At 42.1% G+C, this 26,085-nt stretch overlaps 1 protein-coding gene across 1 annotated transcript in view; it reads right to left on the bottom strand.

The window, feature by feature from the left end:
• The window catches only part of LOC145391411 (UPF0047 protein YjbQ), a 429,434-nt gene extending 420,472 nt beyond the window's left edge, over nt 1-8,962 (bottom strand). The window contains exon 1 of the mRNA XM_080266018.1: nt 8,695-8,962. Coding sequence (XP_080122144.1) covers nt 8,695-8,869 — 175 coding nt within the window. The 5' untranslated portion in view covers nt 8,870-8,962. The remainder of the gene's footprint in view (nt 1-8,694) is intronic.
• Nucleotides 8,963-26,085: the final 17,123 nt, after the last annotated feature.

Here is a 26,085-nt window from a genome sequence, read left to right as displayed (position 1 = left end):
TTTTAATGAGTTACTTACAGGTGTTAGGCTTAGATTAGCTTCCTTGACAGTTGTTTGGCCATTTCGATTGGCTTTAAACTTGTTTTTGGGCTTGGTTTGGGGGGAAACCAAAGGCTGGTAAATGTTCCACATTATATGTTAAAAGTACTCCAATATACAATACCCCACCTAATGATGGGGTTTTACCTAACCAATTACATTGTTAAACTGGGGTGTGCCTGTATTTTTCATTATCAAATGTGGGCCAATTTGGTAATGAAAAATTCGTTTGGTAATGAATCAGCATGATCCATCACCAAACAGATTTTTCACATGTATGAAGATACAGAGGATGGAGTTGGTGGATTGTCTGCTCTCTTTGATTAATCTGCTAGCCTACATAGTGTGAAAATAAGCAACATGCTGCTCATTATAAGGAGAGTGCTTATTTCCATTTTAATATATAATTAGTGAAGAATTAATGCTTGCTTTAAGAATTTGGTAATGAAAAGTTAAAATTTAGTAATGAAAATGGAGGAGTTTGGTATTGTGGCCGACAGCAGATCTGGCAACCCTGATTGTCACCCAACCATGCGATGGCAAAGCACTCACTCAGGTTGGTGAACACATGGCTGCTCTTCATAGGTGTAAAAGTAAGGGTTTTGAGTGGAGCCATGGTGGTGATGATGTATTCCATGAGGCCAAAATGAAATGCAGACAGATGAAGAGGCAACCGATCAGCAGGGCAGAGCACAGGAGACAGGCAGCTCAGCCGGTCTGAACAGTCGAAATGATAGGGATAGCCATGTTGAATGATGAAAAAAAGATATAGATTTATAAATGTCGAAACCACGAATTGTCAAATAACTATCGGTCGAAAAATGAGGGTTTGGTGTATGGTTTAAACTTATTAGCCTCATTCCAAGGTGGTGTAATAACGTACCGTACTGTACCTGGTGCAGCAATAACGGCATCAGTTTCAACAATGGATTTCTACCAGTGGGAAGTAAATTAAGTGCATATGAGTGATTATTACTAATCTACAAGGTGCTACCCAAAAGATTCCAGTAATTGAACAAAGGGAGCCAACCATTTGCAGTTTTACCTTTTGCCACTAGGAGTCAGCAGCACCCCTTCTGCGTCAGTGTGGCCCCGGCTGTGCCTGTGAGCAGACGTGTTGTTGAGTTACGCTATTATTGTCACAAGGTGTGTAGGTGGTTTGGTGGTTTTGCAATGGCGGACCTCATGGAATGAAGAACCTGCATCAAGTTCTGCTTCAAGATTAACAAGACGGCAGCAGAAACTCACCAGTTGCTTCAGCAAGCTTTTGGTGACAATACCATGTCCCAAAGCAGAACATTTTTCTGGTACAAGAGGTCCAAGGAAGGACGAACGTCCATCAAAGACGATGATTGTTCTGGACGACTGTCAACGACAACACCAGAAAATGTCGGAAATGTTCATCAGGCTATTCCTGCAGATCGTAGACGAACTATTAACGATGTCTGCGATATCGCTGGACTGTCGTACGGAAGCGTGCAACGCATTTTGTAGGACATGTTGGGCATGAGACACATCGCTGCAAAATTTGTGCCAAGACTGCTGAGTGAAGAGCAGAAGGCACATCATGTTGCAGTTTGTAGGGAGCTCAAGAATCAGGTCAGAGATGATGCCACCTTCATCTCCAAGGTCATAACTGGTGATGAATCATGGGTTTATGGTTATGACCTGGAGACAATGAAGCAGTCATCGCAATGGAAGTCTCCCAATTCACTGAGGCCGAAAAAAATGCGTCAAGTTCGCAGCAATGTCAAGTCGATGTTGGTCGTTTTCTTTGATATCCAAGGGATTGTTCACAAGGAATTCGTCCTACCAGGTCAATCTGTTAGCGGGAAGTTTACTGTGAAGTTTTGCAGCATCTGAGGGAGAACATCCGCCACAAACCTCCAGAACAGTGGAAGAACAAGAACTGGGTCCTCCATCATGACAACGCCCCCGGCCACTCATCAACTGTTATCCGGCAGTTCCTGGCTTCCACTAACATAGTAGTCATTCACCACCCATCCTGTTCACCTGACCTTACCCCCTGTGACTTTTTCCTGTTTCCCAAGCTGGAATTACGACTGAAAGGACGTTGATTTGACTCGATTAAGAAGATCCAGACAGAATCGCAGGAGATGCCCAAGACCATCACGCCTGAAGCCTTCTAGGGATGCATGGACTCGTGGAAAAAACGCTGGGACCATTGTATACATGCCTGAGGTGTCTACTTCAAAGGCGACTGTGAGAACTAGGAGGTAAGGTAACTTATTTTCCTACAATATTCAAATTAGCTACTAGAACTTTTGGGTAGCACCTCATACAAGATTTTTTACATACTCAGATGACAGAGCAATTGTGAAGATAACCTAGCAATCGTTGAATTATTAGAAGAGTCAAATGAGGAATCACTTGTATTTGTAGCTGTCTCTGAGGTCCAAAGCCGAGAAGATGAAGATGAAACCAGTAACAGAAGATAAAACATGGACAACAGAGAGTGAAGACTATGGTGACCAAAGATTCAGAGTTCAAGGGACTAGATGATGACAATATTCAACTGAAGTAAGCACCACCGGCACATGCACTATAAAGGACAGATTCTGAATATCAATGAGGATGATGACATGTACACGGTGAAATATTATAGGATTACAGAGTCAAACAGCAAAAAGGAAGGTCTCCTAAAATTTTAGAAGCCAGAGTGAGACCACCAACCCATAAGCAAAAACAGTATTGTGGAAAAACTAAGGGTGTATTCTTTTGGTAAGAATGGGAGAGTGCTGTCTAAGAAGTAAGAATTATTTTGGGCCACTGATATTTTGGTGGAAAAAAAAAAAAAAGTTATTATATTTATAAATTAATGGCATACCGTACATAATTTATGAAACACGACTTACTGGTACCACATAGTCTGTTTTCTGTGCTTAAAGATCACTGACATCCACTGTTTTTTCCTTACTCAAGCAACAACTAGACAAAATTCAGAACAAACATGTTGGAATTATTAACCCATCGCGTCCGGCATATATTCCCGCCAACCGTTCTCCCAGTAGGGCATTCCTGAGAAAATCGTCTATTTTTTAACCTTCATAGTTTTGCTAATACTTAACTCCCCCCCGCAAAAAAAAAAAAAAAAAAAAAAAAAAAAAAAAAGTTTCATAATACCGGTACACACCAATCTTTCATCTTTAAGCTGATGGCCCCAGAGTGTCCGTGAAGAACGTGTAGTCAGAGAGAGTGAGTGGGGAAAGGGGGCAATTTTTGTTGTTTTTTGCCCATGTCCATATGCGTGGCAGATATGCGATGACAACTAAGGCTTATACTAGCCCTCTACAATAACAACACTTCCAGAGGACCGCAACCCACCACAAACACTATTTTCATGTACATTTTCAAAAATGTGGCAGGGTTGCTGCAGTGAGTCTGGTAACCATAGCAGCAACCGCAAGGCAGGTGCCTCAGGTACAGGAACGTGCACTCACTCGCCTCACCACCACCGCCTTACACACACACACACACACACACACACACACACACACACACACATGATGTATGTTTGGCTTGCACTGTCGCTCGATTCTAGCACCGCTGTGTTACTCTAAGTCTGGTTATTACAACTACTATAAATACTACAACTATAATTACTACTACAACTACCACTACTACAACTACTACTATTACTACAACTACTACCACCACTACAACTACTACTACTGGCTACATAAAACCTAAAATAAAAATATCACGAACAAAATAGTTATTCATGTACCTGTACTGTCCATAATCGAAAAGATTTTCCACTATAACAATTTTTTCCTAGTGATACAGACTTTTTCATCATAATAAATATACACACATGAAAACTTTTAACAAAAAATAAGGCATTGATTTCATCATGAAACAAACTTTCTGTTTCCATTGTTAACGTAAACAGACACAGTGGCAGCACGAGGCTTGACACACTGCATTTCCTCCTCCCTACTTCCTTCACCTACTCCCTTTTTCTACTCCCTACCTCCTCTTCCATCTCCTCATCCATGCCAATTTCCCCTTCTCCAGGATCATCAATACCCTCTGAACCATTCCCATCATCGGAAATAGCAAATGAATGTACAGGGGGAAATGATGCGAGCACAGTGGAGGACTCACATCCTCCACCTTCCTCATGTGACGCATAAATATCGAAACAACATGGCGGTTGCTTTCCTCAGAAGAAGAGTCACTTTCTCCACTCACAACTGGCGATAATGTCACCTCGAGTTCCCTCCCTATCGCATTATCACTAAGGCCTTTTCTTTTCTGGCCTTTGGATTTCACTGGTGTTGAAGTCGGCAGATGTGGGAGCTTAGCCAAGGACCCGGACACAGGGAAAACTTTTTGCGTAGGTCTATCCATTACGAAGGCATGGAGGTAACTGAAGCATGACTCGGATGTGTGCAAGAGGGTTGCCAGTGGCTGTGTGGTGAAAATAACCCACGGAATATTCAAACAAAGCTGCAAAACACTAGATCAAGTATACGTGTCATCCGGACATCCCCGGGTCGTCACGTATACATGTCACCTGGATGCGATGGGTTAATAACCCTGCTATCATAAATAAACTATCTCCCCTACAGGTAAGAAGGAATGTTGCCTCCCCTGCATTATTTTACAGATACTTTTATGGCAAATGCTCAGATGAAGTTGTATCCATTAAGCTACCTCTCCATGCCTTCCCTTGTGCTACACAGGCATCTGGTAGTGCTTATGACTGGACTGTCTCACAGCCATATTGCAAAGCTTCTGCCTATCATAATTCTTTTATTCCCCGAATTGCATCTCTCTCAGACTCGCATCCCCGGAGTTGTTTCTCACCAAACTTCAACCTACAGCTGTTCAAGTCCAACTGTTACAGATTTTTTATGAATGAAGGACACCAGTAATCTGGCATATGGATTATTACTTTTTTTATTCATTTGTTTTCCTTCCTCTGTTTTGTAATTAAAAAACAAAAAATGAAAATCTATTCTAAGTCTGTGAAAAGAACTGGGATCAGTTTACTAAATTTTTTACAAGTTTAGTCATGGAAGTAAGTTACTTAAGAGGAGCATGTGCAGTTACATTGAGAGGCCAACTAACAAAACAGGAAGTGAGGGAGCATTATGGTGTGGAAGTGGATGTGACAGACAGCGATAGGAGAAATATAGTGAGGTGCTTTGGTCAGTGTGGTAGGTGATGACGACCATCGTCCATTCACATGATGTAATGCTGCCTACTTCTTCCTTCACCTTTATCATTCTTTTACTGTGTCTGCCCTCCTCTCTTCCCATCTTTCCTATCATTTTTTATTAGTCTTCTGTCATTCTCAGGTGGCTTTACATTCTGTGACAAGCCTTATGGTTTCTTGCATGCCAGGAAACCATTTACAATGCTGGGTGGTATCCACGTAACCAACATATGTGTGTGTTCCCTACGTGTCAACAAGTGGGTTTGCGGAGGGCTAGTGTCCCTCCAAAACAACTACAGTAACTCAAAAGTCAAACAGACACCCCTTACGGGATTATGGCACCTGGCTACAGTAGATAGACAGATAGGTCTGGCCATGTGGAGAACACAGAGAGCAAGAGACTAATGAGGAGAGAGTATATATGTATTTATCATACCTAGTTGTACTGTAGTTTTTTATCTAGGTGTGACAGGCTATACAGGAAATGAGCTACACTCATGGGGTCCTGTTTTTGTGTCTCAATCAGACAAAGTTTGCCTTAAACTCACTCAAGTTTTTGGACTGGACAATCTCTTTGTCCAGGCTGTTCCACAGGTCAATGAATCTGTATGCAAAACTGTATTTCTTGATATCTTTCAAGACTCTTGCCTTTATCAATTTTGTTCTATGTCCTCTTGCTGCTTCCTCATCACATACAAACAGGTATTTTCTTTCAATTTTATTTACTCCCATCACTGGCCTAAACAGTGTAATCATGTAACCCCCCTCTCTTCTTTCTTCTATGGAAGGCAGACCCAGCTTTTCTAGTCTTTCCTTGTATGACAGATCTGTCAGGCTAGGGACCATCTTGGTTGCTGTTCTTCGTATTCTCTTGATCTTGTTTATACAGTATCTTTCTTTTTATGTGGAGACCACACCACTGCCACATATTCTAACCGCAGATCATAGCCACTATCAATTTTTTCATCATCTCCTCTTCCATGTATTGAAATGCCATTCTTATGTTTGTCAAAAGCTTATAAATCTCTCTGACAATCTTGTTAACGTGTTTTTTGGCTGACAAATTATCCTGACCACCACTCTCAGGTCCTTCTCTTCTCTCGCTCTTGTAATTGGTTTCTTTTCCATTCAGTTGTTCAGTGATGGCCCCTTAGTACTTTTACCCAGTACTTTGCACTTTGAATTTCACAACCCATACTCTGCTCCAATCGTAAATCCTGTCCAGATCTTCCTGCAGCATTCTGCAATCCATTACAACTTCAACTCCCTTCATGATCTTTACATTGTCTGCATACAGGCATGCATAACTGTTCATTCCATCCACCACATTGTTTAAGTATACCAGGAACAGTACAGGTACCAGCACTAAACCCTGCAGGACTCCACTTGTCGCTTCCCTCGACCCCGACATCCTGCCTTTTATTACTGTTCTCACTCCACATTAGTCACTTATGGGGTACCTTGTCAAAGGATTTCTCTAGATCTAAGTATACACAATCCACCTAATTATCTCTCCTGTAGCATGTCAATCCCTCGAGTACAAGTTCAGCAAATTAGAGACACATGCTCTTCCATTCCTGAATCCAAACTCTCAGCCAAAATCTCCATCTCCTCCCAATATTCTGTCCATCTGTATTACAAGATTCTCTAACACAATTCTGCAACCATGCTAGTCAGGGACACTGGTCAGGGGTTCTTCCTTATTCCCTCCTCTGTAAATTGGTATCACACTGGCACACTTCTACTCGTGGGGCACTTTCCATTCTTCCAGAGAACACACAATTAAACAGTGAATCATATCCACCAGTTGTTCTCTGCATTCTTTTAGTACCAGTATCCAATTAGAGATTCCATCAGTCCCTGGGGGCTTCCTTGCATCTTGAGTGGTGGGGGAAAGAGGGAAAGGGAGAACAAGGATAATACGGAACGATGGAGTGGAGAGGAATATGAGAGAGGAGGGTGTGAGATGATGGGAGGGCACTGAAACTGCAGGGGACAGGGTGATATGGAGACAATTTGTTTGTGGCCAACCCCTACAGGATTAAGAAGTCTGGCTATGGACAGATAATACTGTACTGTATATAATTATGATAGTACCGTAACTGAATTTATGAGTTTTGCTACAATATCTATGGAGATTCTGTATATGCAGCACTGTAATACATTGTTGTATCCCATTTTATAAGAACAGGAAAACCATACTAATATCACTCTATTCATGGGGCAGCCTGTAATCAGCAAGGGTTTTCAAATACCGGTACTGCCTGAAATTAATTTAAGTTTATAAGGAAGAGTTTTGGAGCATATAAATGTAAAATATACTGGTAGCTAGTATGTACTTTCCATATAGGCTATGCCTTTTTTTCCTTGCACAGAAAAGTTTAAATGTATTGATGGCAATCAGCAAATAAAGAGAAACTCACATTCTTTTTACTGATATTACCCAATACTCTAGAACTTGTTTAAGCCTAGGAACACTAAAATAAGAATAGGTTATCCTACGTGACCATCCTGCTCCTTGGATCCTCCCCCCCCCCCATTTACCCATCTCCAAAAGTTGGCTGATACCTGTCCTAAAACTGGAATTTGGTGAAGTGCCACCCTGGGATACAATGTCACTCAACTCATTCAAGCACAGATATGGCAAACAGATACAAATGACAATAATGGAGGTAGATAAAATGATCTATGCAGCCTAGAGCTGTAATGAACTCAAAGATATTATTAGTAAATCTCATAACTAACAAGTCTAACCATTATTGTACTGGACTTAGCTAGGCCTACAGCTATCTATCTATCTACCTATAGCCCGACGCCCTAATCCTGCAAAGGGTGGCTGCAGACAAAACGCCTCCAAGTTGCTCTGTCACCCACCATTTGACTGCCCTCCCCCCGCTAACTCCTCCCTCCCTCATATACCTATAGCACTTCACTATACTTACCTTATACCATTATATTAAAAACCTGAAGGTACAATTATTACTATACTATCAAATAACCTGATGCTACTATACATGATTCATCCAACCCTTAATAAACCCAACAAATCATAATATATGTCTGGTAATGACATACTGTACTTCACTCCAACACAAACTTAAAATTCCAGCTCGTGTAAAATTTCAGTCTAAGTAACTTTACTCTTCACCTTTCAACAAAATTACAAAACAGCACAAAAGATTTTATATATCAATTCAACAGCATCAATGATGAGGACCCTAACATGTGCACTTATGCAGATCTACGGTAGGCCTACATGTTTAATTTTTCCCACCCTTGTATCTCCTACAATACTATCAGCTGGAACCGAAGCACACACCTAAATTATACCAGTACTGGAACATATCGACATTGTTGCTCCTTCTACACCGTGTATCATACAAGAAATCATGGGATTACAGGCTGATAAGCAAAAAATGCAGACGACATCATGTGGGTTGAAGAAGTAAACACAGGCCTCAGGTACTTACTCTGTACGTGTAGGAGGCCCACGGAAAATTGCCTGAGTTCTGGGATTTCCTTCAACACTTCGTCTGTCACTAAATGAATCCCTCTGTGTTGTGGCCGGAGCTTGATTTTCCTTTGAAACCACGCTGATCCGATTTGTATTCCTCGGCTGGAGGAAGCCATCTTTGCTCTGACCATTGACAGCTGACAAGGTGAGGTGCCCACCGTGCCCCTCCTCCCCACTCCTCTTCTCACCTCTCCTCACTCCTCGCTGATTCCTCAGTCACTTCCTTCAACATAAAATATGTAAAGATATAGCGAAACCCCCCCAGAGGATACAGGATTAAAGGGAAAATTATCTCCGACAGATGGCACCAAAGGAGGACAGCTGAGGGCCGACAAGCGCTGGTTTGTTTACATTCACACAGCTGGTATCAAGGTGGCCATGCACTCCCCGTATATTTAAAATTTCACTTCCTATATATCTAAATGTCCTCACCTTCTATAGGTTTCATCATATCTCCACATAGTTGGCCAGTATCGAGGAGTTGATCAGAATAACCGAAATACTATACTGTTGACTTTATGGTAAATGAAGTTGGTAAATTCCTCGAAGACTAAACTGAGACCTCAAGTACCGGTACAATTTAAGAATTGACGTTAAACACTGTGATCCTGTTCAGGTTTCAGGTAATGTTCGGGAGTTTAGCCTTTTTAACGGCACTCCTTGATGTTATTGTCGCTGTCTGGTTATACTTTTCTTTAATCTTGTTCATGTCCCATTTTCTTTTCCCTTCCAAAATGAATAAATAATTTCCTTTGTTTCATCTATATTTTCATTTTCAAATAAGAACTTTCCAATAACATTTTTCACACTTTTTTCGTAAGGCTGCTGTAATCTAATACACTTCTTTCCTCATTGTATGCTGGGCACCACAAAATAAAATGAGTCAAATCTTCTTTTGGTATAACTTTAGAAGTAACCAACGGTTCCAATTTTCATTATATTACGTCCCTGAACTATTCTAACTAAGACTTACCCTTTAAGCCTAGTTTCAGCTGGGGGAGCAACTTTTGTAGGGATAGTCATATAGTGACTTAGGTTAGGCTGTTGCTCAGTAACGGATGAATGTTGCGCCATATTGGCTGGTGCAGGCGTGTGCATTCGGTCTACGTCAGCCTCTAGATCAGGCCTAGGTTAGGTTAGGTTAGGTTAGTTTGGGTTAGTTTAATGCAAAATAGTGTATTTTTAATTAATGTTGATCTTGATTTTGGGGGATAAACCCACTTTTGGAAATCTTACTCAAAATTCCAAAAGGGGGATTTTCCCCCCAAAATGAGGGTCAAAACTAATTAAAGCACAGTATTTTGCATTGGAAACCATAAAAAAAATAATAAAAGAAAACGTTGGTTACTTCTAAAAATTTACCCTTCTTTTATACTGTCACATAGGTCACATTTTGTCTCCTCTAAACCTTTTCCTGTCATTTAAATTTAAGTTGTTAGTTCTGCATTTAAATAATAAAACAGAGCTCTGTCTATTGTCATATGCACTTTCTTGGTTTCCTAATTCTGTTCTCCATTCTCTATAAATATGTAAGCTTTCTTTCTCATTCATAATCTTTTTCCATTCTATCCTGTCCCATTCCTTCACTTTTCTTCTTATTTCTTTGTCCGTACTATTTTTCATTGCTCCGTCCTGCACTCCTATTTTCTTTAACTCTTTGTCCAGCTCCTTCATCCATCTATTTTTCTTTTCCTCTCTTGCGACCTCTACTATCCTTCTTAACAAATAATTTCCTTCTTCTTTCATGCTGTAACTTAAAAATTTCCATTGTCCCTCTAGTATTCTAGCCTTCATGGATGCTGCACCAATCTCTCCCCTCAGAGCTGCTGTTTGAGTGTAGCTGGATGCTCCCAAAATCATTTTATAAACACTATTTTCCACTCTTTGTAGTTGGTCTATTTCTTGTTTAGTCATATCCATCACACTGACTCCGTATAATATCGATGGTAATGCTATACTTTTCCAGAAAGTTTTCCCTATTAATAATCTTGAGCAGCTGTGTTTTATCACAGGATATGTCATATTTGCTCATTTTCGTGCCTTGTCCAACAGTACTTTCTTTTGTTCTCTAAAACAATTCTTCTGAGTGCCTTTCTAATCAGAGAGTATTTAGTGAGAGAGTTAATTAGATTTTATGTGGGCAGTAACCAGGGTTGGGTAAACATACACATTAAGCAGTAGAAGCACCGTACCCTGTCAGTTCTTACTGCACGCCTGTCATATTTTTCTTATCATTTCTGGGGCGGTAAATGTTTCTTGTTAAATCTGTCAGTAATTCTTTGCCAAACGGGCATGCTAATTCCACCTATGTTCTAACAGACTCTGTCTCAAGGTTATTCATTTTGGTACACATGCAACACAGAGAGTTAACTGCAGACTTGTGACAGCAAGAAGTGATTGGGAAAAGACAAAATATACCTATTTTTTTGGTTTTTAAGGAAGTGGCCATGTCACCTATGTCATGGTTATCAAAAATCTCTCTGACTCCCCATGTTATTTCCAACCATTGCTCCGACCGTATGCATCAGTGTATCAAACATACTCAGATATGTGCAAAATTGCTTACCTTAGTTATAGTAAAAGAGGCAAGGGAGTCAGAGCACATTAAAGGTGCCTCTTCTCAATAGCTGACTCATGCTGGTTGTACTTTCAAACATGTTAATACTGGGGCTCCTAATTACCCCCCTGGGGGTAGGTTTTTTTTTTTCAAGAATACTCCCCCAGTATCCCTGCTTGTCGTAAATGGCGACTAAAAGGGTTGGCGGAGGGTTAGTGCCCCTCCCCAGAAAACAACTAACTAAAAAAACAAACAAGAAGCCTCGGACATTGACTGACCAAACGATGACGACCCAGGACCAGACAAAGGACTTGGTAATGGCAACATGGAATGTAAGAGGAGCGAATGATGAGGTGAAAGAGAGAGAGATTGTCCAGGTGCTTGAGGGTGCGAAAGTGGATGTATGTGAAATAACTGAAACAAAATGGAGAGGAGAAAGTGTGAGAGAATGGGAGTATGGATGGGGTATATGTGCAGGAGTAGGTGAGAATGAGAGGGCAAAGGAAGGAGTATGTACTGTTGTGAGTAAAAGATGGAAGAAGAGCGTTAGACAGTATGGATCACTTGGGTCAAGGATTGTGTGGGTAAGGTTGAAAGTTGGAATACAAATGTGGGCGATTGTGTGTGTGTATGCGCCAATGCAAGACCATGCTAGCAGAGTGAGAGAAGAGTTCTGGACAAATGTGGAAGTGTGCATGGAAAAGTTTGGAAGGAATGAGAGAGCGTTTTTGATCGGTGATATGAATGGTAAAGTTGGGAATGCGAAGGAGGATGGAATAGTTGGTGAGTGGGGTGTGCGTGCTGAGATAGATGAGAATGGCAGTGTGTTAGTGGACATTTGTGCTGGGAGGGGGTTGGTGATAGCCAATACCCTCTTCAGGCATAAAATGATCCACAGGTATACATGGCGAGTGATGAGAAGGGTGGGTGGTGAACTGAATGAAAGGAAGGCAATGATTGATTCTGTGTGTGTGGATGAAAGGATGCGAAGATGTGTAATGGATGCAAGAGCTTATAAAGGTTGGGGGTGTGGACTTTCTGACCACTACTTGGTGGTGGCCAGAATTAGGATCCAAGTAAGATGGAGAAATAGAAGACGGGAAAGACAAGATGAAGGAGTAGTTGCAAGGAGAGTGGAAAGGTTACAAGAGGATGAGAAAAAGGCAGAGTATAAGAGAGAAGTGGAGGAATGATTGGGCAAATATGAATTGAGACAGATGGGGGACGTGGAAGGTGTGTGCAGGATATTTACAAAAGAAATATGTGCAGCATGTGATGTGATGTGTGGGAAGAAGAGAAGATGGAGGGGGGTGCAAGGAATAGCGTGGTGGACTGAAGAGGTAAGACAGGCTGTGGCACAAAAGAAGAAAGCATACAATGAATGGATGAGAAATAGGGGTGTGGAAGAAGTTGAGAGGCGGAAGAGAGTTATATGTAGAAAGAAAGAGAGAGGTGAAAAGATTAGTATGAGAGAGATGAGGAATTTGGAAGGAATTTGAATGTAAAGTGGAGGGACTGTAAGAAAATGTTCTGGAAACGAGGTGAAGAGAGTAAGACAGGGTGGAAGTGAGGTTAGCAAGGGAGTGAAAGATAAAAATGGTAGATTACTAGTGGAGAAAGGAGAAAAAGTGAGCAGATGGAGAGAACACTTTAAGGAATTGTTGAATATACAGGATGGAAGTAATGCGAGTATAAGTGGGTGGGAGAAGGAGGGAGGTGAGAAGGCAGGAAGAAATCAGTAGGATAGAAGTTGTGGAAGCAATGAAGAAAGTTAAATTGGGGAAAGCCCCAGGAATTGATGGAGTGTGTGGTGAAATGCTGAAGCATGGTGGAGAGATAGTAGTAGCATGGATGTGGAAGATGTGTAGATTGGCCTGGGAGGAAGGTAGAGTCCCGGAGGATTGGAAGTCAAGTATAATTATTCCCTTGTACAAAGGAAAAGGGGAAAAAGAAGTGTGTGGTAATCATAGGGGCATTTGTCTTCTTAGTATAATAGGAAAAGTGTATGGTAGGATACTTATTGACAGAGTTTGAGAAAGAACAGAGGAATTAGTTGGAGAAGAACAGGGAGGCTTTAGGAAGGGAAGAGGTTGTGTAGATCAGATATTCATTCTTAGATCTTTAGTAGAAAAGTTTCTAGAGAAGGGAAAGAAGTTGTATGAGGCTTTCATGGATTTGGAGAAAGCATATAACAGGGTGGATAGACAAGGATTGTGGAAAGTATTAAGAATATATGGAGCAGCTGGGAAGTTGTTGAATGCTGTGAAGAGTATGTATGATGGTGCTAGGGCTGCAGTGTGTGTGGATGGTGAACTAAGTGAATATTTCTTTTTGAAGGTTGGGTTGAAACAGGGATGTGTCATGTCTCCATGGTTATTCAATCTGTACATGGATGGGGTAATAAAAGAGGTACAAGGTAGGGTAGTGGATGTTGGAGTGGCCCTTGTGAGAGAGGATAGTGTTTGGAAACTCCCTGTACTGTTGTTTGCAGATGATACTGTGTTGTTGAGTGAAGATGAAGGGGAGCTGCAAGGCTTGGTGGATGAGTTTGGGAGAGTGTGTAAGAAACAGAATCTAAAGGTGAATGTGGGGAAGAGTAAAGTGATGGTCTTTGAGAGAGGTGAAGTCAGTGAATGTAGAGCGAGGTTGGATGGGGAGGAATTGGAAAATGTGAGTACGTTTAAGTACTTGGGTAGTGTGATGAGTAAGGATGGAAGTTTGGAGGGTGAAGTGCTTGAAAGGGTACAGCAGGGAAGAAAGGTTGCTGGTTCTTTGAAAGCAGTGATAAGAAGCAGGGAAGTGAGCATGGAAGTGAAAAAGTGACTACATGACAGTGTTGTGATACCAACTCTAACGTATGGAAGTGAAGCTTGGACGTTGTTGGAAGGACACAAGTCAAGAGTGAGAGCAGTCAAAATGAGTTATTTAAGAGGAGCCTGTGGAGTCACATGGAGAGACAGGCTGACGAATGAGGATATAAAGAAGAGTTGTGGTGTGGATGTGGATGTGATAGGAAGCATTATGAGGAACACACTGAGGTGGTTTGGCCATGTGGAGAGAATGGAGGGTGAAAGACTGACGAAGAGAGTGTATGTGAGTGAGGTGGAGGGGGGAAGAGGGAGGGGGAGGCCAAGGATGAGATGGAGGGATGGGGTGGAGAGGTATATGAGAGAGGGGGGTGTGAGTTGGGAGCAGGGCAGTGAAATGGCGGGGGACAGGACGACGTGGAGGCGATTTGTTTGTGGCCACCCCAAACAGGATTGAGGTGTCTGGTAATAGATAGATAGAGACTAAAGAAGTTGTTCCCTTGTTCTGTGTCGGGGCTTCTGTAGTTTTAGACCGTGCCTCCATGATTATAGGTGGGTATCCCTTGGTGCTAGCTGTAGGAAACAAACATCTTTGATCTTGCCAAAACCTTTTAATAATTTTTAGGTTTCAATCATATCCCCTCTAATCCTGCACTGTTCTCATGATGTGATACCAAGGCGAATCAGTCTTTGTTTATATGGGAGCTCAGTCAGTTCTGGAACTAATTTTGTGGCTCGATGTTGCACTTGCTCCAATTTCATTATATCCCTCCTGGTATAAGGAGGCCATGCCTGGATGGCATAGTCAAGTTGTGGCCTGATCAGTACATTATACAGTGGCAGGAACATTTCAGGGTCCAGACATGTGAAAGTTTTCTTTAAGAAGCCCACCACTGAGTTGGCATTTGTTGCTACCTTGACTACTTGTACAGTAGGTTTAAGTTAGGGGTGATGATGATTCATAAATCTTCTACAGTGATGATTAGTGGAGTAGATCCCATGTAGTGCTCGTATCCTGGGTTCTGCTTTGCAATGTGTATAACTTTACATTTTTTCCATTATATTGCAGTAGCAATTTCTCACATCACTCCCTCAGTTTATTCAGGTCTTCCTGCAAGGTAATTCCATCTTGTGGAGTCTTTATCCTGTGTTACATTCTTGCATCATCAGCAAAGAGTTTTCCTCTTAAACAGGTTCCTTCTAAAAGATCATTAATAAAAACCAGAAACAGTACTGGTCCCAACACGCTGCCATGTGGGACTCAGCTCCACACTTGTAGCCATTCCGAATGGGTTCCTCAGATGCTGATTCTCTGCTTTCTATTCCTTTAAAAGCTGTTAATCCACCTGTGTAGGGTACTTCAACAGCTACAACAACAGCACCTAGTTTTGCAGGAGACGGCAATGTAGGACAGTATCAAAAGCCTTTTTGCAGTCCAGCTATACTGCATCAACACTGTCTCTTCCATCTATTGCATCCTCCAGTTCTTCTAGATATTCAAGGAGCTGTGTTAGGCAAGACCTTCCCATCCTAAACCCATGTTGATAGCTTCTGGGTAAGTTGTTTTTCTCCAGATGGTCAACAAGTCTCCTTCTAAAAGTTTTTCTAAGACTTTATAAGGAACAGAAGTCAGACAGACGGGCCGGAAGTTAAGGGGGTTAGCTAGTTTTTTCCTGTACCAAACATGTAGTACATCACCTGTAGTGAGTGATGATCTGCAGAGCATCCATAGACGCTTAGCAAGGACAGCTGCACATTCCTTCAGTACCATGGGGTGTGCTCCATCAGGTCCAGAAGCCACTTCAGCCTTTAGTCCTTCAGGCATTGTTTGAATGTCCTCGTTAAAGTCACATTGACAGAGCTTCTCCCCTTCAGAGGTTGAGATATCTGGGATCTGGCCATCATCTTCTTGGTAAAGAGCTACCTTCTGGAAAGCTTTGTTTAAGATCTTGCAAGACTCGATAATAATAGTTAACTGGGAACCATCATCTCTTTTGCATCATAATAACAGTGTCAAAGCTATGGAAATCTTTGTGATTTAACTAGACCTAACCTAATCTAACTTGTTCTAAGTTACCTGGGGGGCTTTGTCTCCCCAGATCCCCCATACTTTTAACCTAATTTAACCAAACCAAACCTAACTCCCCCTGATATAGGGATAGCCACAAAATATAACATTGAAGATCCAAAATCCATCAGGGCAAAATTCATTAAGAGCAGCTGCAGCCAGAGGGAATTGTGGATTGCAGCTTCTTGCAGTTTGTTGTGTCCTTGATAAGCAAATGAATGTGTATCAAAGGAAGCAGTTGATGTATACCACTGCAAATAGCACAGAAGTCCACCAAGTAATCGTACATCCTGGACACGCCATTTGGAAATCGTGCCAAAAGTAAAACGTGCGTTTGCAGTATTTGATATCCAGTGATAGATATGGCGATGTCGGCTGAATATTTACAAACTTAAAATCCTAAGTAGCAGCCTTCAGAGGTAAATTATAAAAAATTCCTATGCTCAATTTTTTTTCAGTTGATGATCCACTTTCGTGAATGTGGCACCTGCGCACTCCTGCCGCGTGATTGGTTGGTTTCAATTTCATACCTGGAATATCATATTTATAAAAAAACAGTTGTACCTTATATTCCTGTTCTCATAAATGCTGTTTTGCATTGTCACTGTACTTTACAAACGGACATGAAACGAGTATGTATCTGTGCTTCACTCAAACAGACAATGAATTTGAAGAAGTTGAATTTGAAATGAAATATTTATTGTTGTCAAAGGTTCAGAGTTGTTGCATCCCCCCTTTATTTTTTTTTTTTTTTTTGTAATAACATGCATTTGGCTGGGTAAGTGCAAATAAAAGGTATCTTAATACTTTGGCACTTGTTACATTAGACAATAGTACCATTCTCAGTAAATTAGCAGTGTTGTCAGTGGTAAACTGGTGGAAGTGGGGAGGCGAATGTAATAGTCGCTATAGAGAAGGGGAGGACACGAGAGACGGCCAGGTGGGAAAAACAAGTTATTTCGTTTCGCAAGATGTCAGACTTTATTAATGGATCACACCTACTCCATTGCTTCGATACCTTCGCCCATATTATCCGTAAGTATATATATATATCTGTAAGTATATATAGTCATGTATATATTAGAGATGCAACATCTGTGTACCTTTTACAGCAATAAATACAGTATTTCAATTCAAAATCAACTTCCTGAAATTAATTGTCCGTTTGGGTAAAGCACAGATACATGCCCATTTCATAACTGTATTGTATAATCGTTTCATTCATTTCATTTTTAAAGGCTCCAACATGCTTGCATGCGTTGGCCTTGGTCACCTAATGGTGGCTCTCCATGCTGCACGATCCTTTGCAGCCTCCCTGTTATTCCCTTAACCCTGAGGTCACACTTAATGACCTCGTCCCAAGTTTTTCTCGGCCTACCCCTCATAACCCCACCCCCAATATTAACACTTCTCACCTTCCTCACCCAATTATCATCCCCCATCCTCTCCACATGTCCAAACCATCTCAATCTACCTCTCCTCATCACAACACCAATACACTCCAGTCCCATCCTACCTCTCAACCCTTCCATCATACAGTAAACCCATCCCCCCAGACCTTGGATGCAGCGACACACTATACATCCACCTAATCATTGTCATTTCTGTACGTCTGCTCTGACGAAAATCCTCCTCCTTCACTGCCCAGGTCTCAGTACCATACAGCATTACATTCCTAACACATGCTGCATACAAAGACCCCTTAGCATGTAGGGAGAGTCCTCTCAATGTCAGGAGAGGCAAGAGCTCCCTGTTCTTCCAACTGCTTCTCACCCTAGCCACAGAGCTATCTCCAGCCCCACTTCCAGCACACAACATGTCTCCCAAATAACAAAACTCTTCCACACACTCAAGAGATTCACCAGCAAGTTCAATCCTTTCACGTCTGACAATCTCCACCTGCTCTCCTCAACACGCTGTACACATAAAATCAGCATTATCTCGCAGTCTACCTCTGATACCACTACATATCTTATGCACTCATTCATCACAAACACCGCAAAAGATGGAATTACTTCCCATGCCTTGTGGCAAACTGCACATGGCCACTCTCCCTCGTCTATGACAGTACCGCCACCAACCCTAGATATCATCACTTTTGTTTTATCTGCATTTACCCTTAAGCCCTTGTGCCCCATACCATCTCTCCACTTCCTAAACCTTTCCTTCGCCTCCCTTTCGCTCTCTGCAATCAACACCAAATCATCAGCATACAACAACTCCCACGGGAGTCCGTTTCTAAAGTCACGTGAAAGGGCTTCAAGTACCATGATAAACAACACGGGACTCAAAACTGACCCCTGATGCGCACCAACATTCACGGAAAACTCATCACTCAAATCTCCATGCACTCTTAACTGGATGTGAGCACCCACATACATAGCCATAACCACCCTAACTAGGCACTCCTCCAATCCAAGCTTTCTCATTGCCCACTTCACCACCTCTCTAGGGACTCTGTCAAAGGCCTTTTCCAAATCAACAAAAACAAAATAAAGATCCCTTCTCCTACCAATATACTGTATTTTTCCTGAAGCTGTCGAACAATGAATATGGCATCAGTGGTCCCCCTACCTGGCATAAACCCAAACTGCATCTCATCAATATTCACTCTTTCTCTAATCATACCTTCTAAAACTCTCTCCATTACCTTCATTATCTGATCTGAAAGCTTTATACCTCTATAATTTCCTCTTTCCAGGACATCACCCTTCCCTTTATACACATTTACAAATACACTCTTCAGCCAGTCATCTGGGACAACACACTCATAAATAATCCTATTTATCAGGTCAGTGACTAACCTCACCCCTATATCACCTGAGGCCTTCAACATTTCGGCAGTCAACCCAGACACACCTGCTGCCTTCCCCACCCTCATCCTGCCTATTGCCTCACTCACAGTAGCAGCATCAATCAAAGGCCAAGGCCAGACACTGGATCTGCTGGCTCCAAACCTTCCCTGTCCCAGTCAAACTCCTCATTCAACAACCGGTTATAATGCTCTCTCCATGCGTCTTTAATATCTTCACTGTTCACCACTACCCTTCCTTCATCATTCTTCACACACTGCTCACCTATAATATCCCGATTATCCCTCTTCACCTGACCTGCCACCCTAAATATCATATTTTTCCTTTCCCCATGATTTAAGTTATCAAGTAAAAGTCTCTGTGACTCAGACTTTGCCCTGTATACCTCTCTTCTAGCCTTACGCTTGGCAGCCAAATATTCCTCTTTGCTACTACCCTTCTTCCATACCCGGAAAAGCCTTCTTTTCTCCTTAACTGCAGCTTCTACACCCTCATCCTACCACCAAGTTCCTTTATGTCTTGGTGGTCCTCTTGTCCAACCACATGTTTCATCAGTAACTCTCAAGACATTGTTCTTGAGGGCTCTGTACTGTTCATTAATGCCTCTGTCTACAGCTCCCTGTTCAGCCACCACTCTTCTCAACTCGCTATACTGTAGAAGGCATCCTTTACTACTTGGTTTTTCAGCTTCCATTTTTTCCTCCTAGGTACATAAGTCCTCTTTTTCATCACTCGTTCTTTAACCCCTACACCGCAGGCTTGTTTACCAATGACTTGCGTGTCCTGCGGGGTTATTTGGGCTCCGACAGACTCTCAAAAAATATTTGCTAAAAATCAGTTATTAGTCCTAGAATAATAAAATTACATATGCTTTACCCCCTGGGGGTAGGGGGGTTTCAAGAATACTCCCCCAGTATCCCTGCTTGTCGTACGAGGCGACTAAAAGGGTTGATGGTGGGTTAGTGCCCCACCCCGTAAAAAGAACTAACTAAAAAAGCAAATAAAGCGCCTCGGACCCGGACGGACCATACGTTGACGACTAAGGAACGGACAAAGGACATTCTGAGAGTAGGAACGTGGAATGTGAGAGGAGTGAATGATGAAGTGAAAGAGAGAGAGATTGTCCAGGTGCTTGAGGATGCAAAAGTGGATATATGTGGATTGACTGAAACTAAATGGTAAGGTGAAAGGATGAGAGAATGGGAATACGGTGTAGGTATATGTGCGGGAGTCAGTGAGAATGAGAGGGCAAGAGAGGGAGTATGTCTGATGATAAGCAAGAAGTGGAAGGAGAATATAAGAGAGTATGGAACAGTGGGTGCAAGGATTGTATGGGTGAGGATGAAAGTAGGTATACAAGCATGGGCGATTGTATGTGTGTATGCTCCAACAGAGGATCGAGTGGCAAGAGTGAAAGATGAGTTTTGGGCGAGAGTAGAAGCATGTATGGACAAGTTTGAGAGGAGCGAGAGAGTGCTGTTGATTGGAGACATGAATGGCAAAGTCGGGAATGTACGAGTAGATGGAGTGGTTGGTCAGTGGGGTGTGCCAGCGGAAGTAGATGGGAATGGTAGTGCTTTGGTGGACATCTGTGCTGGTAAGGGGTTGGCAATAGCCAACACCTACTTTCGTCATAAGATGATCCACTGGTATACATGGAGAGTAATGAGGAGGATGGATGGTGAACTTGTTGAACGAAAGGCAATGATAGACTACGTGTGTGTGGATGAGCGAATGAGAAGACAAGTGTTGGATGCAAGGGTGTGGAGAGGGTGGGGGAATGGAGTCTCGGACCATCACTTAGTGATGGCCAAGGTAGAGCTGCAAAGAAAGTGGTTGAGGAGGCGAAGGGGAAGACAGGAGGAAGCAGCTCCTGTGAGAAGAGTGGAGAAATTGCAAGATAGTGAGAAGAGGACAGAGTATAAGAGCATAGTGGATGAAAGATTGGGAAGGTATGAGCTAGAGCAGATGGAAGGGGTGGAAGACGTATGTAAGATATTCACGGAAGAGATAAGCGCAGAGTGTGAGGCGGTTTGTGGAGTGAGGAGGAGATGCAAGGGAGTGCAAGGGACAGCATGGTGGAATGATGAGGTGAAACGAGCTGTGGAACAAAAGAAGAAGGCATATGGTGAATGGTTGGCGAGTAGAGGTAGGGGAGAAGATGAGAGAGAGAAGAGAGAGGTATATGTGAGCAGCAGAAGGGAGGTTAAGAGACTGGTGAAGGAGAGTAAGAAGAAAGTGGATGAAGAGTTTGGGAGGAATCTGAGTGTGAAATGGAGGGAGAGTAAGAAATTGTTTTGGAAGGAGGTAAAGAAAGTAAGGCAGTGTGAAAGGGGAAATAGTAGGGGAGTGAAAGATAGGAATAATAGATTGTTGGTGGAGAAGAGAGAGAAATTGAGGAGATGGAAGGAGCACTTTGAGGATTTGTTGAATGTAGAGAGTGAGAGCAGTGTGAGTATAAGTGGTTGGGGAATGGCTGGGAGAAGAAGAGATGAGAGGAGGGAGGAAGAGATCAGTAGGTCGGAAGTAGTGGAAGTGATGAAGAAGATTAAGCTGGGAAAGGCCCCAGGAATTGATGGAGTGTGTGGTGAAATGCTTAGGTATGGGGGTGAGATTGTTGTGGAGTGGATATGGAAGTTGTGTAGATTGGCTTGGGAAGAGGGAAGGGTTCCAGAGGACTGGAAATCAGGTATAATTGTTCCTCTGTACAAAGGAAAAGGGGAGAGAGAAGTATGTGGTAACCATAGGGGTATTTGCCTTCTTAGTGTGACTGGTAAAATATATGGTAGAATACTCATTGATAGGGTTAGGCATATGACAGAGGAGCTAGTTGGAGAAGAACAAGGGGGATTTAGGAAGGGAAAAGGGTGTGTAGATCAGATATTTGTTCTAAGATGTTTAGTGGAGAAGTATCTAGAGAAGGGAAGGAAAGTGTACGCTGCCTTCATGGACTTGGAGAAAGCTTATGACAGAATAGATAGGAAAGGTATGTGGAAGGTATTAAGAATATATGGAGTGGAGGGGAAATTGTTGAGTGCTGTGAAGAGTATGTACGAGGGAGCTAGGGCTACGGTGCGAGTGGATGGTGAGCTGAGTGAGTTCTTTGATCTCAATGTGGGACTGAAACAGGGGTGTGTAATGTCTCCATGGCTGTTTAATATATATATGGATGGGGAAGGAGGTACAAGGTAGGGCAGTGGATGTGGGGGTGGCCCTAATGAATGAGGGTGAGATTTGGAAGCTTCCGGTGTTGCTGTTTGCTGATGATACAGTATTGTTGAGTGAAGATGAATGGGAGTTGCAAGGTTTGGTGAATGAATTTGGGACAGTGTGTAGGAGGAGGAAGCTGAAAGTTAATGTAAACAAAAGTAAAGTTATGGTGTTTGAGAGGAATGAAGTCACAGAGTGTGCAGTGAGGTTGGATGGTGAGGATATGGAGAATGTGAGTGCATTCAAGTACTTGGGTAGTGTGATGAGTAAGGATGGAACTTTGGGGGATGAAGTACATGAAAGGGTACAGCAGGGTAGGAAGGTTGTTGGCACACTGAAAGCAGTAATGAGAAATAGGGAGGTGAGTATGGAAGTTAAGAAGTCACTGCATGATGGTATTGTGATCCCTACCCTGACGTATGGAAGCGAGGCGTGGACCTTGCAAGAGGGGAACAAGTCAAGAGTGAGAGCAGTGGAAATGAGTTACTTGAGAGGAGCATGTGGAGTGACATGGAGGGACAGGTTGACGAATGAAGAAGTGAAGGAACGTTGTGGGGTAGATGTGGATGTGGTTGAAAAGATTAGGAGAAATACACTGAGGTGGTTTGGACATGTGGAGAGGATGGAGAATGAAAGACTGACTAAGAGGGTGTATGTAGGTAAGGTGGAGGGAGGGAGAGGGAGGGGTAGACCGAGGATGAGGTGGAGGGATGGAGTTGAGAGGTATATGAGGGAGGGGGGGGTGAGTTGGGGGGAGGGGAGTCAAATGGTGGGTGACAGAGTGACTTGGAGGCGTTTTGTCTGCGGCCACCCTTTGCGGGATTAGGGCGTCGGGCTATAGATAGATAGATAGATAGACATATGCTTATGGCACATACCTTCAGCTTTCTCCTGGAATGATTGTTGAGCCTTCGTCGGTTACCGTAGGACTTGTGGAGACCTCTGAAGTAGGGTAACGAAGTCTCCACTTTACACTTCCCGACAACCCGTAATATGATTACCACAGCCAGATACAAACACTATAAACACTATTCTACAATTTTCAAGTAGTTTGGGATACATACTCAAAAAAAAAAACACTGTGAAAGCAATGAAAATTACGAGCGCGTCTGATCGTCGCACTGGCACTAGTTCGCTCTTGGTACTCTGTCATTTATTATTCATAAAACCCCTCACACTTTATATTTCTATTACTATATAACACTTATATATATCTACAGTCTTTATCCATAAGTTTCCTTCAGTAGTATTAGTTTATTGTCACTGCAGGGATTCAATTTCTTTCAGTAAAATACGTAGCATTCACTTTCTCGTCCTGTATACTAGCATTGAGAGTGAATGTCACTTTCATCTTCACTCTCATAACTCATAGCATTCAGACATGCTAGAGTGAAACTTTCACTTTCATTACTCCTAGGGTATATACTCGTATTCTTATAATACTACTCATTTACATTTCTATTTACGTTCTCTATTTTATTTACATTATTTACATTTCTATTTTATTTACACAGTGTTATGCACTGTCACTTGAAGTAACTTATAAAACTATTTTCCATTGTTCACTTATATTTACATTCATTACTGTACTTTCACTTGCTGTTTACACATTATTTACACATTATTTACAATTCCACTTGCACTGTTTTACTCAATAAAAAGATCGTAGTCACTCTCTTATCAATTGTCAGCCCTTTACCTCTTTCCACACGAGGTTTAGTAGGGGGTAAAGGTCACAGGGCCCTTTGCATGGGGGTGAAAAAGTCCTTGAAGTCAGCAAGAAGAAATATACGTACCCTCACTTCGGAAGATGAGAGTAAACTGATAACGGAGGGCCGGGGTGGAGGCCTACTTAGGGGATATTCAGAGCTACCAATGTTAGCTCTTGAAACAGCTATGTCTAGCACTGAAATGATTGGCAGGAAATCTAGACAATACATTATAAATTAGGTAGTTCCAGGTGAATGTAAATATCACTTAGGCTTCTCCCTTCCCTCCTTACATGTATATTTATTACGAAAATAGATTATACGGCATATTTCAAGGGGGAAAAAACAGCGAAAATTAGCGAACGAGTGCACGTGAGGTGTTGTCAGGTGATAATTAGTCAATGCCAGGTGTATGGCACTCTCACTTACCTTATTTCTTTCTTGTATATATTATTTGGTATAAGAATAGGACATAGGGCTTATTTCAATAGATGAAATCAGTGGAAAATTCCAGGGAAGATTTACTTAGCGTAGCACGGCCGGGCAGGCGAGAGGATAGGGTAATGGAGGGGGGGTAGGGAGGGGAGTCAAGAACGGCGAGAAATGGCTAAATTGTCAACAATGGATGGGAGTACAGATGAGATTAGGAGTGCTGACTAGTGTTGGACATTGGCAGTACTGATAGATGATACAAGCCCCCACTTGGAAGCCCGGGTGAATTCAAAATAACACAGAATCACAAAAGCGACGCCCCGCGGTATGATCCCTTGCTCCCAAGCGTCACGAAAGTGATGCCCCGCGGTTAAGGGGTTAAGCACCATATCACGAATCAGTAGTTTGTGCTGCTGCACACACTCCTCACTTCCTATAACTTTAACATCCCTCACTAACCTCCTATCAGCCCTCCTAACCAGAAAGTAATCTATAATGACAATGCAAAACAGCATTTATGAAAACTGGAATATAAGGTACAATTGTTTTTTGTAAATATAATACTTCAGGTATGAAATTGAAATCAACCAATCACATGGCAGGAGTGCGCAGATGCCATATTCACGAAAGTGGATCATCAGTTGGAAAAAAATAAGTGTATAGTAGGTATGGTGATTAAGGAGAGGTGCCAGTTACCCTGTGAAAGGCTCTTTCCAGCAGAAAATATGGAAAGGCTGCACCCATTTGGTAAAGAATAAATAGTCTGTTTCCCTGTTGTTTTTGGCTGTTCCACTGTGACAACTTTTGTTTGATTCATCAGCGTAATGGTGGAAGGGACTGTCCTAACCCAGGCTAAGTGTTTAACTAAACCTAGTCTAACTTAGCTAAACTGTACTTAATAATTTAACCTAGCATAACCTGACCTAACCCAACCTTCAGTTGTGAAACTGACAAGCGAAATCCACCTTTGAATATGTTGTAAGTTTCTTCCAGTGTGCTGGAAACAAGCAATCGTAGGTTCAGATTAAGGAACATGATGATAATAACGGGCAAAATTTTTCAGCAGGAAAAGTTAATTTACCACCCTGAAAATAGCCAGAAAAAGAAATCAAACTGCAAGAATATGAATTGAATTGGTAAGGTATTTCTGCTGCTTAAAGTAAAGCGTGCATTTACCCAGGGTGGTACCGGGTACGTACCCAATAAGGGACTTTCTTTCTGGGACAGTTCCCCATCAGGATGATTTGCCCTCACAACAAAAACTGTTCACTGTCTAGACAATTCTTCATCATGTATTGATATACAGGTATATCTCGATACATGATACCCCAAGATGCGATACCTCGGCTTAGCGGTGGGGGGTAGAAATACCACGATACCCCACCTAACAATGGCCAAACCACGGTTTAATGATGAGTTTTTATTTTTTTTATTTTTTTTACTGGTTTTGATGATGTTTTAGTCTAAAATTGTGTGTTTAGGTTGATTTTTAAACTGTTTTTGGACTTAATGTGTTTTAGTCATAGGTGGGGGTGAATGAGCATTATCATTTTGGAGTACAGTTTACTAAGCTTGATTTTTCCAGACTTATATTTGATGATTTTCAGAATTTATTTGTTGGTTTTAGTGAGTTAATTACAGGTGTTAGGCTTAGGTTAGCTTCTTTTGCAGCTGTTAGACCATTTAGAGTGGCTTTAAACTTGTTTTTGGACTCATATGGGTGGGTTTATGACTTGGTTGGGGGGGTAACC

This window comes from Coenobita brevimanus, chromosome 18 (assembly GCF_032717465.1).
Source record: "Coenobita brevimanus isolate Jiangsu-jjx chromosome 18, ASM3271746v2, whole genome shotgun sequence".
Lineage (NCBI taxonomy): Eukaryota > Metazoa > Arthropoda > Malacostraca > Decapoda > Coenobitidae > Coenobita > Coenobita brevimanus.
This window is presented reverse-complemented; position numbering and strand designations above follow the sequence as displayed.